The sequence below is a fragment of the Phodopus roborovskii genome, unplaced genomic scaffold (assembly GCF_943737965.1).
Source record: "Phodopus roborovskii unplaced genomic scaffold, PHOROB, whole genome shotgun sequence".
Lineage (NCBI taxonomy): Eukaryota > Metazoa > Chordata > Mammalia > Rodentia > Cricetidae > Phodopus > Phodopus roborovskii.
The window spans coordinates 28,099,646-28,118,347 of NW_026126418.1; the positions used below are offsets into that span (position 1 = coordinate 28,099,646).

Here is an 18,702-nt window from a genome sequence, read left to right on the forward strand (position 1 = left end):
GTATTGGTCTTCCTCTGAAAGGAACATTATATATATATATATATATATATATATATACATATATATATATATATATATTGAAGTTTCTTACAAAATTGCACCTCTTCTCCCTCCATTATATACCCACTATGAATTTTGTCTTTTTATGTGATTATTTGAGACTTAATTTAACTACTGTAATATATGACATAGCTTAAAGGAGCTTTGATTGGCTAAAAAGCCAAAGTGGTGATTCATGACCTTGATTTAAGTTTTTCTTTAAGTGTATGAAGGATGCATGCAGGGAGGGAGAACTGTAATAACTGTCCCCTTTCTTTCAATGCTTCATTTTTTTTTTCTTTAGAAAAACCAAGTCCACCAGAGAAACTTGGAGCAACAAGTGTATCCAAAGACAGTGTTTCGCTGAGCTGGTTGAAGCCAGAACACGATGGCGGAAGCAGAATCTTACACTATGTCGTTGAAGCACTAGAAAAAGGACAGAAAAACTGGGTTAAATGTGCAGTGGTGAAAACAACTCATCACGTTGTTTCCGGTCTGAGAGAGAATCATGAATACTTCTTCCGGGTCTTTGCAGAAAACCAAGCTGGTCTGAGTGACCCAAGAGAGCTCCTGCTTCCTGTTCTCATAAAGGATCAGCTAGGTAGGTCTAATTTTATGCATAAGCAAATTTTCATTTTCTATATTAAAGTAGGTTGTTAATATTTTAGGCATATTTTAACATTTATTTTCTATATTTCTATTTTCCAGAACCACCTGAAATTGATATGAAGAATTTCCCAAGTCACACTGTGTATGTTAGAGCTGGTTCCAACCTTAAAGTTGACATTCCAATTTCTGGAAAACCACTACCCAAAGTGACCTTATCAAGAGATGGCATGCCTCTGAAAGCGACCATGAGATTTAATACTGAGATAACTGCTGAGAACCTGACCATCAACCTTAAAGAAAGTGTTACCACTGATGCTGGGAGATACGAGATCACTGCTGCCAACTCCAGTGGCACGACCAAAACTTTCATTAACATCATTGTCCTGGACAGGCCTGGTCCTCCCACTGGCCCTGTCACCATCAGTGATGTCACTGAAGAAAGTGTGACTCTCAGATGGGAGCCACCGAAGTATGATGGTGGAAGCCATGTTACCAATTACATTGTACTAAAGAGAGAAACAAGTACAGCAGTGTGGTCAGAAGTGTCAGCAACAGTGGCAAGAACCATGATTAAAGTCATGAAGCTGACCACAGGAGAAGAATACCAATTCCGAATCAAGGCAGAAAATCGCTTTGGCATCAGTGATCACATAGATTCAGCTTGTGTAGTTGTCAAACTGCCATACAGTAAGTTGTCGACCCTAGACACCCCATATAGCTGTTTACTATATAAATGTGCTAAATGCCTCCAATAACCTATGGGTTTTCTCTCTTTTATAGCAACACCTGGACCACCATCTACACCCTGGGTATCTAACGTTACTCGAGAAAGCATCACTGTGGGATGGCATGAACCAGTGTCCAATGGAGGCAGTGCAGTCATAGGCTACCACTTGGAAATGAAAGACAGAAATAGTATTTTGTGGCAAAAAGCCAACAAAATGATCATCCGTACAACTCACTTCAAAGTCACAACAATCAGTGCCGGACTTATTTATGAATTCAGGGTATATGCTGAAAATGCTGCTGGTATTGGAAAACCTAGCCATCCTTCTGAACCAGTCTTGGCCATTGATGCATGTGGTATGTACTTGTCAGATGCATTTGTCATGAAAAGAGCAGTTCAGATAACTTAAAGTTGTAAATTTCATTTCTTCAAAGCAACATGAATTGGTCTAACTGATCTGCTTTCTCATTATTGCAGAACCTCCAAGAAATGTTCGGATCACTGATATTTCAAAGAACTCTGTCAACCTTTCATGGCAACAACCAGCTTTTGATGGAGGAAGCAAGATTACAGGCTATATTGTTGAGAGGCGTGACCTTCCAGATGGGAGATGGACCAAGGCCAGCTTCACCAACGTTATTGAGACTCAATTCACCGTCTCTGGCTTGACTCAGAATTCCCAGTATGAATTCCGGGTCTTTGCTAGAAATGCCGTTGGTTCCATCAGCAACCCATCTGAGGTTGTAGGCCCCATCACATGCATTGACTCTTATGGTAAGCAGTTTTTACTCACTGTTTTCTTTAATGACTTATACCATGTGTTTTAATGGATTGTGGGAGTAACTATAAAGTAGCTAGCATACTTGGGAGATAGTCTTTAACCACTTCACATCTCCCTTGATTTCACTAAAAATGATAAGATTTTGATGGAGTATATCTAAAGGTCTTTCATACTTTTATGGTTTTTTTTTTTTTTTGGTTGTCTGAGTTCTTTCACTCTATTTAACATTATCAGACTCATTAATTAACTTACAGGTGCATCATCACCAAATCTTTCTCCTTAGTTCATGAAAGACCACACAGAGCACTAAATGATGATAGCGTTAACAGCTTCTACCATTGACAGAGCAGTTTCCATGAAAGCCCTTCTTCCATGAATTCACTTCCTTAGTTCAACAACACAGATTAATCTACTTGACAAAAGTAAGCCTAAAGCAGGGCAGTAGTTGTGTATACCTTTAATTCCAGTATTTGGGAGGCAGAGGCTGGTGGCTCTCTGAGTTAAAGACCAGCCTGATCTATAGAATGAGTTCCAGGGAAGCCAGGGCTACAGAGAGAAATCTTGTCTTTAGAAAACGAAGCTATTAAGGCTTAGAGTGTTTATGTAAAGTCCCCCAAGGTCAAACAATTCATCAGTGATGAGCAGGTGTCTTTGGAGCACTCTCTATATCATTGTCAGTTCAAAATATAACTAGCCATTCTAAAATAAGTGGCATTCAACTGACAATGGCTTGGAAATGAGAATTCCATGATAGTCAAGTGTCTTGTGACACCTTCTAATAAGTTTTCCTTTTTCAAAAATGGAAGCAACCCTCATAATATCTGATCAGAAATATTTACTTGCTTCCTCTTGTTGGAAATCCCAGGGCTACCCTTTACTAGTCAGGCTTTACAGATTCTGAATATTTGTTGCACTATAAGGGCAGTCAAACTTAGTTCTATGTCTGAGCACTCATAAGAAGCCTGGCAGTGTGTCTGCTCAGGGGAGATATAGCTCTAAGTAGAAAACTCAAGCGTCAAGAATAACAGACCTGCTCACATCTAGACTGTAGGAAAGAAAAGAAAATGAATGGGAAGTGGTCAGGAGCAAAAGAAAGAGAGTCTATAGAGTAAAAGAAAACTTGTGGTGCTATTCTTCAATAATGGTCTCATCCTCTGATCCTATTTTCATCACCGGAATAAAATACCTACCAGAGGTTAAAATACATAGAAAGTACTGACTTCCCCATGCAATGAGTGTATCGATGAGGTCCAGCATCTATTCATTCTGTCTTCCCTATAAAGTAAATAGGCTTAGACCTGCATAAAGTTCATACAACACATGTGCACACAATTAGCAAATGGCCAGTTGCTTATTTTTGAAGTTTCTGCAACTACATTTTTCATCCTGGTAAGATTTCAACTGTTTCTTCATCTGTTTTTTTGCAGGCGGACCTGTTATTGACTTGCCTTTAGAATATACAGAAGTTGTCAAATATAGAGCAGGTACATCTGTGAGGCTCAGAGCTGGTATTTCCGGCAAACCCGAGCCTACAATTGAGTGGTACAAGGATGATAAAGAATTACAAACCAATGCATTGGTGTGTGTTGAAAATAGCACAGACCTCGCATCTATACTCATCAAGGATGCCAACCGCCTTAATAGTGGAAATTATGAATTAAAGCTCAGGAATGCCATGGGTTCAGCTTCAGCTACCATCAGAGTACAAATCCTTGGTAAGTGCTTAACATAAGCAATGCCATACTTTGTTTACCTAAAGTATAGTAATTCAAAGTCACTCGGCCTTTTAAAAGGCCTTAACGTTGTTTTCTTCTTTCATTGGCAGACAAACCAGGACCTCCAGGTGGACCAATTGAATTTAAGACTGTCACTGCAGAAAAGATAACTCTGCTCTGGAAGCCTCCAGCTGATGATGGTGGTGCAAAGATCACTCACTACATCGTAGAAAAACGTGAGACAAGCCGAGTTGTGTGGTCTGTGGTGGCTGAAAATCTGGAAGAGTGCATCATTACAACTACCAAAATTATCAAAGGGAATGAGTACATCTTCCGAGTCCGAGCTGTAAACAAATATGGAATTGGCGAGCCACTGGAATCTGATCCAGTTGTAGCCAAGAATGCCTTTGGTGAGCTATAACTTCATTAGAAAACTAAAAGGCATGAAAAAATATATTCACAGATATAAGCTATACTGATAGCTTATGGATATTTTCTTAAACTGATTTTCTTTGGCATCTCATCTTGCCTCATTACTATCCTTTCCACGAGACACTGTCATTACTAAACTGATACTTTAGACAGAATTTAAAGATGGGAAGTAGAACCTGTTGAATCTTTAAACTCATCTGTTTTTTCCTTCCTAGTTACACCTGGACCACCAAGCATACCAGAGGTGACAAAGACTACCAAGAATTCGATGACTGTTGTATGGAACAGGCCAACTGTAGATGGTGGTAGTGAAATAAATGGCTATTTCCTTGAAAAACGAGACAAGAAGAGTCTGGCATGGCTTAAAGTACTAAAGGAGACTATTCGTGATACCAGACAAAAGGTGACAGGACTCACTGAAAACAGTGACTATCAATACCGTGTCTGTGCTGTAAATGCTGCTGGAATGGGTCCATTCTCTGAACCATCAGACTTCTACAAGGCTGCTGATCCTATTGGTAAGCACTCACATATACACATCTTTACTTGTTGTGTGGCTAAATTTCAGATTACTATGTAATCACTACATTGTAAATGGCCTTTTCAGATCCTCCAGGCCCACCTGCCAAGATAAGAATTGCAGATTCAACTAAATCATCCATCACTCTTGGCTGGAGTAAACCAGTCTATGATGGGGGCAGCGATGTTACTGGATATGTTGTTGAGATGAGAGAGGGAGAGGAGGAATGGACTATTGTCTCTACCAAGGGAGAGGTCAGAACTACAGAATATGTGGTATCTAATCTGAAACCTGGAGTCAATTACTATTTCCAAGTATCAGCAGTAAACTGTGCTGGCCAAGGAGAACCTATAACAATGACTGAACCTGTACAGGCTAAAGACATCCTTGGTAAGTACAACCATTGTGATAATGTGCTGTTGTCTTATCATGAGTTTCTAGGCAAAAACTAGTTTTCCTTTAAAAATCAATGTAAATGTTCATTTTGTGTCTACAGAGGAACCAGAAATCGACCTAGATGTCGCTCTCAGAACATCTGTCATAGCTAAAGCTGGTGAAGATGTGCAAATATTGATTCCCTTTAAAGGCAGACCTCCCCCTACTGTCATCTGGAGGAAAGATGACAAGAATCTTAGCAGTGATGCCAGATACAACATCCAAAACACTGATTCATCATCCTTACTTGTTATTCCTCAAGTTAGTCGCAATGACACAGGAAAATACATCCTGACAATAGAAAATGGAGTGGGCCAACCAAAGTCTTCCACTGTGAGTGTTAAAGTACTCGATACACCAGCTGCCTGCCAGAAGCTACAGGTGAAACATGTTTCCCTGGGCACAGTCACATTGCTATGGGATCCTCCTCTCATTGATGGAGGGTCTCCCATCATTAATTATGTCATTGAAAAGAGAGATGCCACGAAGAGAACATGGTCTGTTGTGTCACACAAGTGTTCCGGCACATCCTTTAAGGTCACAGACTTATCTGAGAAAACTCCATTCTTCTTCAGAGTTCTTGCAGAAAATGAAATTGGAATTGGTGAGCCCTGTGAGACTACAGAGCCTGTGAAGGCTGCTGAAGTACCAGCACCTATCCGTGATCTCTCAATGAAAGATTCTACAAAGACAACTGTTATCCTGAGCTGGACCAAACCTGACTTTGATGGTGGGAGCATCATCACTGACTATGTTGTGGAAAGGAAAGGCAAAGGAGAACAAACATGGTCACATGCTGGCATCAGTAAGACCTGTGAAATTGAGATTGGACAGCTTAAAGAACAATCAGTCTTGGAATTCCGAGTGTCTGCTAGAAATGAGAAAGGACAGAGTGACCCTGTCACTATTGGGCCACTTACAGTGAAAGAGCTTGTAATTACACCTGAAGTTGACTTGTCAGAAATCCCGGGGGCACAGATATCTGTGAGAATTGGACATAATGTACATCTTGAGTTACCTTATAAAGGAAAACCCAAGCCATCCATCAGTTGGCTAAAAGATGGTTTGCCACTGAAAGAAAGTGAATATGTTCGTTTCAGTAAAACAGAAAACAAAATTACCTTGAGTATTAAGAATGTAAAGAAGGAGCATGGAGGGAAATACACTGTTATTCTTGACAATGCAGTATGTAGAAACTCATTTCCCATTACAATCATCACCCTTGGCCCACCATCAAAACCCAAAGGACCCATTCGATTTGATGAAATCAAGGCTGACAGTGCCATCATGTCATGGGACATACCTGAAGATGACGGAGGAGGAGAAATTACGTGTTACAGCATTGAGAAGCGGGAAGCTTCACAAACTAATTGGAAGATGGTGTGTTCAAGTGTTTCCAGAACAACTTTCAAAGTTTCCAATCTGGTCAAAGATTCTGAATACCAGTTTAGAGTTAGAGCAGAAAATAGATATGGAGTTAGTGAGCCACTTGTCTCAAATATTATCGTGGCTAAACACCAATTCAGGATTCCTGGCCCCCCAGGAAAGCCAGTGGTATACAATGTGACCTCAGATGGCATGTCACTAACTTGGGATGCACCAGTTTATGATGGTGGTTCAGAAGTTACTGGATTCCATGTTGAAAGAAAAGAAAGAAACAGCATCCTCTGGCAAAGGGTTAATACATCACCAATATCTGGGAGAGAATATAGAGCTACTGGCTTAATAGAGGGACTGGACTACCAATTCCGTGTATATGCTGAGAATTCTGCTGGTCTAAGCTCACCTAGTGACCCAAGCAAGTTTACATTAGCTGTTTCTCCAGTAGGTAAGTGACTGTTATTCAAATATGTTTAATTAAGCAACCAAATATATTATCAATAAATACATCAAAACTAAATCTCTTGGCTCTATCTTCGAAGTGTCATGTGAAGCCAGAGGGATAATTTTAACTCAGTCTAATAAAGTAATTTCTTTGAAAGACCATGAAGCAGAAAGTTGAACTTAGTAATGCAAATGTGTCTGCAAGTTTTATCCATGTTGTTTTACTTTGTTGGTAATTACAAGATTATTATAGACATAGCATCATATTTAACTTTGCTATAATTCTTCAGACCCACCTGGAACTCCTGATTACATTGATGTCACCCGGGAAACCATCACACTTAAATGGAACCCACCATTGCGTGATGGGGGAAGTAAGATAGTGGCCTACAGCATTGAGAAACGGCAAGGAAGTGATCGCTGGGTTCGATGCAACTTCACTGACGTCAGTGAATGTCAGTACACCGTTACAGGACTTAGTCCTGGTGATCGATATGAGTTCAGAATAATTGCAAGAAATGCTGTTGGAACTATAAGCCCACCCTCACAGTCTTCTGGCCTCATCATGACAAGAGATGAAAATGGTAAGCATTTCCAACTGATTTCCATTGTGAAAAAGAGTATGCACATTAAAAAAAAAAAAGTGTTTTTGGCTTCTAGCTTGTGAAAGGGGACTGAGGTCTTTTTCTATAGATTAGCTAAGGCTGCCATGTAGATTGTAGCAGACTTTTTCAAATATAGTTGGACTTTCCTTTGTGGGACCACCAAATCCCCAATAATGACATGGAGCACAGTGTTAATTATGAAAGCTTTGGCTTTGGCTTTTCTCCAACTAGCTCTTATAACTTACTGAACCTGCTTTTATTAATCTACGTTTTGTCATGTGGATTTTACCTTTCCTCATTATGGCATGTCTAGCTTGCTCCTAGTCTGCTGGACAAATCTGTGCACCTAGATTCCTTCCCCCTTTGTCTCCCAGGAAATACCACCTATCCTCTCCTGCCTAGCTATTGGCCAGCCAGCTCTTTATTAAACCAATCAAAGAGCCTTGGCAAAGTCACACCTTCACAGTGTACAAAAAGATTATCCCACAACAGTAGGTAAATTAAGTTCTTTCTGATATCAGTTATTTACCACTGTGTATTATTTTACACCATTTCCATGTAAATATTAAGCAAGTGGGAATGAGATTTTAGGTTTGTAGTTTTAGCCATAGTTGTAAAATAAACAGTTCCTAGGAATAACTGTCTATCTGTACTAGTTATTCAAATGAAACCTATATGAAGCAATACAATCATTACCTACTTGTGTGAAGCTAGTGGCTTCTCCCAGGAACTTGCTTGTATATATAGCACTATTAGAAAGTAAAGACTGGCAAGTGTTGCAGTTATCTTTCTACAAATGGCAACTGTAAAGTAAACACATGCCAGGAATAACAATGGGAAAAATTTAATAGTAAAGAAATGTTTAATCATGTAGTTGAAACTCTCAATCACTACTTCTACTTTCAAAATAGCCTTTGGTGGCATGGAAATAATCACCTTCCTGAGCTTTATGATATGGTCCTAATGAAATTATGTCTGTGCCTGTCTTTATCAAACCAAATTAATAATTAATGTTTCTTCTCTCTTACAGTTCCACCAACAGTAGAATTTGGCCCTGAGTACTTCGATGGTCTTGTTATTAAGTCTGGAGACAGCCTTAGAATCAAAGCTTTGGTCCAAGGACGACCAGTACCACGAGTGACTTGGTTCAAAGATGGAGTTGAAATTGAGAGGAGAATGAACATAGAAATAACTGATATTCTTGGCTCTACTAGCCTCTTTGTTAGAGATGCAACTCGAGATCATCGTGGTGTTTATACAGTGGAAGCCAAAAATGTGTCTGGTTCCACAAAAGCAGAGATCACAGTGAAAGTGCAAGGTATTTTAAAATAATTCAGTATGATTTATTGGACTTGGGTTAGGGATATGCTAATTATACTTTATAATGGACAAGAAAAAAAGAAAATAATTCTTAAAACTTTTTCTTACAGATACACCAGGAAAAGTGGTTGGGCCAATACGATTCACTAATATTACTGGTGAGAAGATGACCTTGTGGTGGGATGCACCACTCAATGATGGCTGTGCTCCCGTCACCCACTACATCATTGAAAAACGGGAAACCAGCAGACTTGCTTGGGCATTAATTGAGGATAACTGTGAAGCCCTCAGTTACACTGCCATTAAACTCATAGCTGGCAATGAGTATCAGTTCCGTGTTTCTGCAGTGAACAAGTTTGGTGTTGGCAGGCCACTGGAGTCTGACCCTGTGGTTGCTCAAATACAATACAGTAAGTTTCCGGTTCTACTCAATGATGTCATGTCATAAGATTAACTTTCTAAGCAAATAAATCTAACTGATTTTCCCCTTTTACAGCTGTTCCAGATGCTCCTGGAATCCCAGAACCTAGCAATGTAACAGGCAATAGCATCACCTTGACTTGGACAAGGCCAGAATCAGACGGTGGCAATGAGATTCAACACTACATCCTTGAAAGAAGAGAAAAGAAAAGCACAAGATGGGTAAAAGTGATCAGCAAACGACCAATTGCTGAAACAAGATTCAAAGTCACTGGTCTGGTAGAAGGCAACGAGTATGAATTCCATGTCATGGCTGAAAATGCCGCGGGCATAGGACCAGCAAGTGGAATCTCAAGACTAATCAAATGCAGAGAGCCTGTTAACCCACCAAGTGCCCCCGCAGTGGTCAAAGTGACAGACACATCAAAGACCACTGTGAGCTTAGAATGGGCCAGACCGGTCTTTGATGGTGGGATGGAAATAATTGGGTACATAATAGAAATATGCAAAGCTGACTTAGGGGACTGGCACAAAGTAAACACAGAGCCATGTGTGAAAACAAGGTACACAGTCACTGATCTACAGGCAGGGGAAGAATACAAATTCCGGGTTAGTGCAATCAATGGTGCTGGGAAAGGAGACAGCTGTGAGGTGACCGGTACAATAAAAGCAGTTGATCGGTTATCCGCTCCTGAGTTAGACATTGATGCAAACTTCAAGCAGACTCACATTGTTAGAGCGGGAGCTAGCATTCGCCTCTTCATTGCCTACCAGGGAAGACCTACTCCTACAGCAGTATGGAGCAAGCCTGACTCTAACCTTAGCATTCGGGCTGATATCCACACAACAGACTCCTTCAGTACCCTCACTGTGGAAAATTGCAACAGAAATGATGCAGGGAAATACACACTCACGGTGGAAAACAACAGTGGTAGAAAATCCATCACATTCACTGTGAAGGTGCTAGACTCTCCAGGACCACCTGGCCCAATTACCTTCAAAGATGTGACTCGGGGATCTGCTACACTGATGTGGGATGCTCCTCTCCTTGATGGTGGTGCCCGAATCCATCACTATGTGATAGAGAAACGAGAAGCTAGTCGCCGTAGCTGGCAAGTTGTCAGTGAAAAATGCACTCGCCAGATCCTTAAGGTCAGCGATCTGACAGAAGGTGTTCCATACTATTTCCGTGTTTCTGCTGAAAATGAGTATGGCATTGGTGAACCCTATGAAATGCCAGAACCAATTGTAGCCACAGAACAGCCTGCCCCGCCTAGGAGACTTGATGTCGTGGATACTAGCAAGTCCTCTGCAGTCTTGGCTTGGCTTAAACCTGACCACGATGGAGGTAGTCGGATCACTAGCTACCTGCTTGAAATGAGACAAAAGGGATCTGACTTCTGGGTTGAAGCTGGCCACACCAAACAGCTGACTTTCACAGTAGAGCGCCTCGTTGAGAACACTGAATATGAATTCCGAGTGAAAGCCAAAAATGATGCCGGCTACAGTGAACCCAGAGAAGCCTTCTCGTCTGTCATCATCAAGGAGCCTCAGATTGAGCCCACTGCTGATCTCACTGGAATCACCAATCAGCTCATAACTTGCAAAGCTGGGAGCACATTTATTATCGATGTGCCAATCAGTGGTCGTCCTGCCCCCAAAATAACATGGAAACTAGAAGAAATGAGACTCAAGGAGACAGATAGAATGAGCATCATAACAACAAAAGACAGGACCACCCTGACTGTAAAGGACAGCATGAGAAGTGACTCCGGCAGATACTTCCTGACCCTGGAAAATACAGCTGGTGTTAAAACATTTACTGTCACAGTTGTGGTCATTGGAAGGCCAGGGCCAGTAACTGGTCCCATTGAAGTGTCATCTGTCTCAGCTGAATCATGTGTCCTATCATGGACTGAACCCAAAGACGATGGAGGCACTGACATTACTAATTACATAGTTGAAAAGCGTGAGTCTGGTACAACAGCCTGGCAGCTTGTCAATTCCAGTGTGAAACGCACTCAGATTAAAGTCACTCACCTCACAAAATACAAAGAATACTGTTTCCGTGTCAGTTCGGAGAACAGATTTGGGGTCAGCAAGCCTCTGGAATCTGCACCAATCGTTGCTGAACACCCATTTGGTAAGAAAGATAAAAACCAAATTTCAAAGTCTGTTTAAAATATTTTCACTGAATTTTATAGAACCACACTCTTACATATTCCTATCTATATTTAGTTCCACCAAGTGCTCCTACCAGACCTGAAGTCTACTATGTGTCTGCCAATGCCATGTCAATTCGCTGGGAAGAACCCTACCATGATGGTGGCAGTAAAATCGTTGGTTATTGGGTTGAGAAGAAAGAACGTAACACCATTCTTTGGGTGAAAGAAAACAAAGTGCCCTGTTTGGAGTGCAACTACAAAGTGACGGGCTTAGTAGAAGGACTAGAGTATCAGTTCAGAACGTATGCACTTAATGCTGCAGGTGTCAGCAAGGCCAGTGAAGCTTCGAGACCTATCATGGCTCAAAACCCAGTTGGTATGTATAAAATTCTAAAGGCATATTTATTGCTAGTCCTTGTATTAGAATTTAGCTGTATCTTTAAACCTTATTTTGTATCCCTTCTAGATCCACCAGGTAGACCAGAAGTGACAGATGTCACAAGATCAACAGTGTCTCTAATTTGGTCTGCCCCGGTATATGACGGGGGCAGCAAAGTTGTGGGCTACATCATAGAACGGAAGCCAGTCAGTGAAGTTGGAGATGGTCGCTGGCTGAAGTGCAACTATACCATCGTCTCTGATAATTTCTTCACTGTGACCGCTCTCAGTGAAGGGGACACTTATGAGTTCCGTGTCTTGGCCAAGAATGCAGCAGGTGTAATTAGCAAAGGCTCTGAATCTACAGGCCCTGTCACTTGCCGAGATGAATATGGTAAGAAACATTCAGTTTTCCTCTCATCTTACAATACTTGAGTGGATGTCTGAACTGTCAGACACTCATTCATATTTATTTTGCCTATTAACAGCTCCACCTAAAGCTGAATTGGATGCCAGGTTACAAGGTGATCTGGTGACCATCAGAGCAGGTTCAGATCTTGTTCTTGATGCTGCCGTTGGTGGCAAGCCTGAACCCAAAATCATCTGGACCAAAGGAGACAAGGAACTAGATCTCTGTGAAAAGGTCTCCCTACAGTATACTGGCAAGCGGGCAACTGCTGTGATCAAATACTGTGACAGAAGTGACAGTGGAAAATACACATTGACAGTGAAGAATGCCAGTGGCACTAAGTCTGTCTCTGTCATGGTCAAAGTTCTTGGTAAGTATATCAGAGGCACCTTTTTTTATATTATAGAACTTTCAAGTGTGAATGTTCATCACAACTTGCCACCCTGCCTATTTCAGATTCCCCTGGTCCATGTGGAAAACTCACTGTCAGCAGAGTAACTGAGGAGAAGTGCACATTAGCCTGGAGCCTTCCTCAGGAAGACGGAGGAGCAGAAATAACTCACTACATTGTAGAGAGACGGGAGACTAGTAGGCTCAATTGGGTGATTGTTGAAGGGGAATGCCTAACTGTATCCTACGTGGTTACCAGACTCATCAAGAACAATGAATACACATTCCGAGTGAGGGCAGTGAACAAATACGGCCTTGGTGTGCCAGTTGAATCGGAGCCAATTGTAGCCAGAAATTCTTTCAGTGAGTATTAACTTTTTAAAAACACTCTGGTGATGAAAATGTTAATGGATAAGTAAAGAAGGGGTATTCATGCTCACAGTGATTTCCTGCAATTCTGATCGTTCTCATTTGCATTAAAAACAAACAGCAATTCCATCACAACCTGGCATACCAGAAGAAGTTGGGGCTGGCAAAGAACACATCATTATTCAGTGGACAAAGCCTGAATCTGATGGTGGCAATGAAATCAGCAACTACCTAGTAGACAAGCGGGAGAAGAAGAGCTTGCGCTGGACACGTGTCAACAAAGACTATGTGGTATATGACACCAGGCTGAAGGTGACAAGCCTGATGGAAGGCTGTGATTATCAGTTCCGTGTGACTGCAGTGAACGCTGCTGGAAACAGTGAGCCCAGTGAGGCTTCCAACTTCATCTCCTGCAGAGAACCATCATGTGAGTCCTAAGAATCAGCCAGTCAACCCAGTGCCCGTCAAAACTGTATGGCAAATGTGCTATCTCCAGGAACTTCAGAATTTATGCAAAGAACATACCTAGTTTAGATTTTCTTACTACTATGTTCTTAAAAGCAACAAATTGTTCTATTACCAATATGAGAGATATATATTGTAAGTCTTCTAAGAGAATGAAAAAATAAGTTTTACTGATAAGTATTGAGAAGGAAAATAGCAAAGTCCTTTTTGAAAAGAGGTTTAGGGGAGCATAAAATCCCTAATATTATAGCATTACTAACAAAAATAATTATTATATGGCCTTTAAAAATAACATACAGGCTTTTATAGAATTTGAGCCCAAGAGATAAAAGTAGTAGTCATGGGACTGCAGAAGGAAAAGATAAGACTGGATTCCTGTATTCATTAGAAATATAGAGGTGACAGGAGATATTAATCCAGTGACAGAAGAGTAGCTGAAGAAAAGTCCCTGAGAACAAACTACAAAAGGAACTAAGCTAAGAGAGAATACATTACCATTGCTAGTCAAAGTGAAAGGAAGACATGTATCCCCGGATAATCTACATCTTAGTGATAATGTGGCAGTAAGCGTTGTCCTAGAGTATTCAACAAATTAAAACCCTGTTACAAAGAGGATCTTGGCAAGCCTTGAATGCCTTTGTGAACCTTGAAAACACAACTGTAATTCTCAAATCTATTTGTGTAACGCCTACATTGCACTTTTAAATTCCAGACACCCCTGGACCACCTTCTGCTCCAAGAGTCGTGGATACCACCAAGCGTAGTATTAGCTTGGCATGGACCAAGCCCATGTATGATGGTGGTGCTGACATCATAGGGTATGTCCTGGAAATGCAAGAGAAGGACACTGACCAATGGTGCCGAGTGCATACAAATGCCACACTAAGGAACAATGAATTCACTGTGCCAGACCTCAAAACAGGACAGAAATACTCCTTCCGGGTTGCTGCTGTGAATGTGAAGGGTATGAGTGAATACAGTGAAGCAATTGCTGAAATCGAGCCCGTGGAAAGACTAGGTATTTAACATAGGAACTCATACATGGATTGTCTTCTCATCCCATCTGTTCATGAATTAATTATGTTTTGATATTTGCTTTCCAGAAATACCAGATCTTGAGCTTGCAGACGATCTGAAGAAGACTGTTACTATCAGGGCTGGAGCCTCACTGCGCCTGATGGTATCTGTATCTGGAAGACCATCTCCTGTCATCACATGGAGCAAGAAAGGCATTGACCTTGCAAATCGGGCAATTATTGACAACACGGAGAGCTACTCTTTACTCATTGTGGACAAAGTTAATCGGTATGATGCCGGAAAATACACAATTGAAGCTGAAAACCAATCTGGCAAGAAGTCAGCAACGGTCCTTGTTAAAGTCTATGGTAAGTAGTTTTCTTAACATTGAGCTGAGCTGCAAGTAGAGACCACTGAATAGTATACCTTGGCCTATTATTGACTACATCACTAGCGGAGATCTACATCAATTATATTTTTCCTGTAACCAAAAAAAAAAAAAAATGTATCAATCAAACAATGAAGAGTAAATGTGAATCTTTCTGGTCTTTTATTTGTTTATTTATTTGTTTTAGATACTCCTGGTCCCTGTCCTTCAGTGAGTGTTAAGGAAGTTTCAAGAGATTCTGTGACCATCACTTGGGAAATCCCTACAATTGATGGTGGTGCTCCCGTCAACAATTACATTATTGAGAAGCGAGAAGCTGCCATGAGAGCATTCAAGACAGTAACCACTAAATGCAGCAAGACTCTTTACCGAATATCTGGACTTGTGGAAGGAACCATGTACTACTTTAGAGTGCTTCCAGAAAACATCTATGGCATTGGAGAGCCCTGTGAAACATCCGATGCAGTTCTGATCTCAGAAGTACCTTTGGTGCCCACAAAACTAGAAGTGGTTGATGTCACCAAATCTACTGTCACCTTGGCCTGGGAAAAACCACTCTACGACGGTGGAAGTCGACTCACTGGATATGTTCTTGAGGCTTGCAAAGCTGGTACAGAGAGATGGATGAAGGTTGTCACTTTGAAACCTACCATCTTAGAACACACTGTTATTTCCTTGAATGAAGGCGAACAGTACTTGTTTAGAGTAAGGGCACAAAATCAGAAAGGTGTGTCAGAACCAAGAGAGATCGTCACAGCTGTGACTGTACAAGACCTCAGAGGTAGGTACTGAATGCCCATATAATAGTAAAATAAATGAAAACATTGAGGATCAAGACACTTCATCTTCAGAAATCATATATAAAAATAAATGCTTGCTTTCTTTCTCACAGTGTTGCCAACAATTGATCTTTCTACAATGCCTCAAAAGACCATCCATGTCGCAGCTGGCAGACCAATTGAGCTGGTGATACCTATTGCTGGCCGTCCACCTCCTACTGCTTCTTGGTTCTTTGCTGGTTCTAAACTAAGAGAATCAGAGCGTGTCACAGTTGAAACCCACACTAAAGTCACCAAGTTAACCATCCGTGAAACAACTATAAGAGATACTGGAGAATATACACTCGAACTGAAGAATGTTACTGGAACTACCTCAGAGACCATTAAAGTTATCATTCTTGGTAAGTATGTGTAACAAAATTGCAATTTAGTTGTTAATGGTTATCCACCAGTTTTGATTTGAAGTAAAAATCCATCTCATTCTTTTGTCTTTTGTAGACAAGCCTGGTCCACCGACTGGGCCCATCAAGATTGATGAAATCGATGCTACATCTGTTACTATATCCTGGGAACCACCTGAATTGGATGGTGGTGCTCCACTCAGTGGCTATGTAGTAGAACAACGTGATGCCCATCGTCCAGGATGGCTGCCAGTTTCTGAATCAGTGACAAGACCAACATTTAAGTTTACCAGACTCACTGAAGGGAATGAATATGTGTTCCGGGTGGCTGCAACAAACCGCTTTGGCATTGGCTCTTACTTGCAGTCTGAGGTCATAGAATGCCGAAGCAGCATCAGTAAGTTCTTGGATTCTTCTACCCCATCCCCTGTATCTGACTCTGAATTTAGTCGCAATGTGAAGAAAAACAGCTTGGAAAATTATCCCCTGAGTTTTCCTAAGGTTTCTAAGCATCCTTGCTTGGCAGCTTTCAACAGAGGTACATTTTTTTTTTAACTTCTTTACGTGGTTGGAAGAAATGAAAAAGAAAAGGGAGTCTAAGAAAAATAGAGATGTAGAGAAAATGCATGCAAGGGAAGGACTGTAAGTAATCCAATAGGAGAAAGTATAAAATATATGCTTAATATTTATAAAATTAAAGAAAACAAGATACAGTGAAAAATGGGGGGAAAAACAGCCACAAAAGTGAAGGTACTAGGAAAATTTGTATTTCAAACCTTCTAAAATACCAACTGAAAGTATAATATACATAAACAGGATTTCTTTGTTCATGTTGTCATATTTTATTTTTCTCTGTCTTGCTACAGGTATTCCTGGACCTCCAGAAACATTACAGATATTTGATGTCTCCCGTGATGGCATGACACTTACTTGGTATCCACCTGAAGATGACGGTGGCTCCCAAGTGACTGGATATATTGTGGAACGTAAAGAAGTAAGAGCAGATCGATGGGTCCGTGTAAATAAAGTACCAGTGACAATGACACGGTACCGCTCCACTGGTCTCATTGAAGGCTTAGAATATGAACACCGTGTTACAGCCATTAATGCAAGAGGGACTGGAAAACCAAGTCGCCCTTCCAAACCCATCGTTGCCATGGATCCAATTGGTAAATATATTTGGTATAAGCCAAGTGTGTTGAGATACAATTTTTATGCAGTGAAACTTCTGAGAAATACAGATTTGGAATTGCCACCACAACAAAACTACAGAATACAGAATTCAAAAATGTAGAAAACAAAAAATGCTAACAATATTTCAACCACCCACTGAATTTGCTAGATGGCACAATCGATTTATCACCTTGTAGCAACTCTTAACAAGTACACTTTTTGTCCCTTTTCTTCCCAGCTCCACCAGGAAAGCCACAAAATCCAAGAGTTACAGATACAACAAGGACATCAGTCTCCCTGGCCTGGAGTGTTCCAGAAGATGAAGGCGGGTCTAAAGTCACAGGTTATTTGATTGAAATGCAAAAAGTAGATCAACGTGAATGGACCAAATGTAACACCACCCCAACCAAGATTCGGGAGTACACCCTAACACACCTACCTCAGGGCGCTGAATATAGATTCCGTGTCCTAGCTTGTAATGCTGGCGGGCCTGGGGAACCTGCTGAGGTACCAGGAACAGTCAAAGTCACAGAAATGCTTGGTAAGATACCTGAATGTTTTCTTGCTGCTAGAATTAATTGCCTTATGACTTCTTGCTACTCTCCTATTAAAAAATAAAAAATAAATTGTAATCTTTCCTTTTCCCTCAGAATACCCTGACTATGAACTTGATGAAAGATACCAGGAAGGTATCTTTGTTCGACAAGGTGGAGTCATCAGACTTACCATACCAATCAAAGGAAAACCATTCCCAATATGTAAGTGGACCAAGGAAGGCCAAGATATTAGTAAGCGTGCCATGATTGCAACATCTGACACACATACTGAGCTTGTGATCAAAGAAGCAGACAGAGATGATTCTGGAACTTATGACTTGGTTCTGGAGAACAAATGTGGCAAGAAGACTGTTTACATCAAGGTCAAGGTGATAGGAAGTCCCAACACTCCAGAAGGGCCACTTGAATATGATGACATACAAGCTCGCTCTGTAAGGGTCAGCTGGAGACCTCCTGCTGATGATGGTGGTGCTGACATCTTGGGCTACATCCTTGAGAGAAGAGAGGTACCCAAGGCTGCCTGGTATACCATTGACTCCAGAGTCCGAGGCACGTCTCTGGTGGTAAAGGGCCTCAAAGAAAATGTGGAATACCATTTCCGTGTCTCAGCAGAAAACCAGTTTGGCATAAGCAAACCCTTGAAATCTGAGGAGCCAGTCATACCAAAAACACCACTGAGTAAGTGCTCTTTCAACCTCAAAGTTAGAGAGGTTGATTTGTATGCTTATACTTCTTAAAACTACCAGCTCATAAGATCTGAGATTGCACTCTGACCCATGTCTAC

General features: G+C 41.1%; 1 protein-coding gene across 1 annotated transcript in view; it reads left to right on the plus strand.

The window, feature by feature from the left end:
* The window catches only part of Ttn (titin), a 271,496-nt gene that overhangs the window by 239,275 nt on the left and 13,519 nt on the right, over window positions 1-18,702 (plus strand). Inside the window, exons 280-305 of the mRNA XM_051184409.1 lie at window positions 344-640; window positions 748-1,335; window positions 1,429-1,731; window positions 1,853-2,149; window positions 3,584-3,871; window positions 3,982-4,281; window positions 4,519-4,821; window positions 4,911-5,213; window positions 5,320-7,086; window positions 7,373-7,666; window positions 8,718-9,005; window positions 9,118-9,417; window positions 9,504-11,570; window positions 11,666-11,968; window positions 12,059-12,364; window positions 12,459-12,749; window positions 12,836-13,132; window positions 13,260-13,565; window positions 14,316-14,621; window positions 14,707-14,988; window positions 15,196-15,789; window positions 15,901-16,188; window positions 16,286-16,585; window positions 17,055-17,357; window positions 17,600-17,902; window positions 18,012-18,596. Of these exons, the coding sequence (XP_051040366.1) occupies window positions 344-640; window positions 748-1,335; window positions 1,429-1,731; window positions 1,853-2,149; window positions 3,584-3,871; window positions 3,982-4,281; window positions 4,519-4,821; window positions 4,911-5,213; window positions 5,320-7,086; window positions 7,373-7,666; window positions 8,718-9,005; window positions 9,118-9,417; window positions 9,504-11,570; window positions 11,666-11,968; window positions 12,059-12,364; window positions 12,459-12,749; window positions 12,836-13,132; window positions 13,260-13,565; window positions 14,316-14,621; window positions 14,707-14,988; window positions 15,196-15,789; window positions 15,901-16,188; window positions 16,286-16,585; window positions 17,055-17,357; window positions 17,600-17,902; window positions 18,012-18,596 (11,859 nt within the window). The remainder of the gene's footprint in view (window positions 1-343; window positions 641-747; window positions 1,336-1,428; window positions 1,732-1,852; window positions 2,150-3,583; window positions 3,872-3,981; window positions 4,282-4,518; window positions 4,822-4,910; window positions 5,214-5,319; window positions 7,087-7,372; window positions 7,667-8,717; window positions 9,006-9,117; window positions 9,418-9,503; window positions 11,571-11,665; window positions 11,969-12,058; window positions 12,365-12,458; window positions 12,750-12,835; window positions 13,133-13,259; window positions 13,566-14,315; window positions 14,622-14,706; window positions 14,989-15,195; window positions 15,790-15,900; window positions 16,189-16,285; window positions 16,586-17,054; window positions 17,358-17,599; window positions 17,903-18,011; window positions 18,597-18,702) is intronic.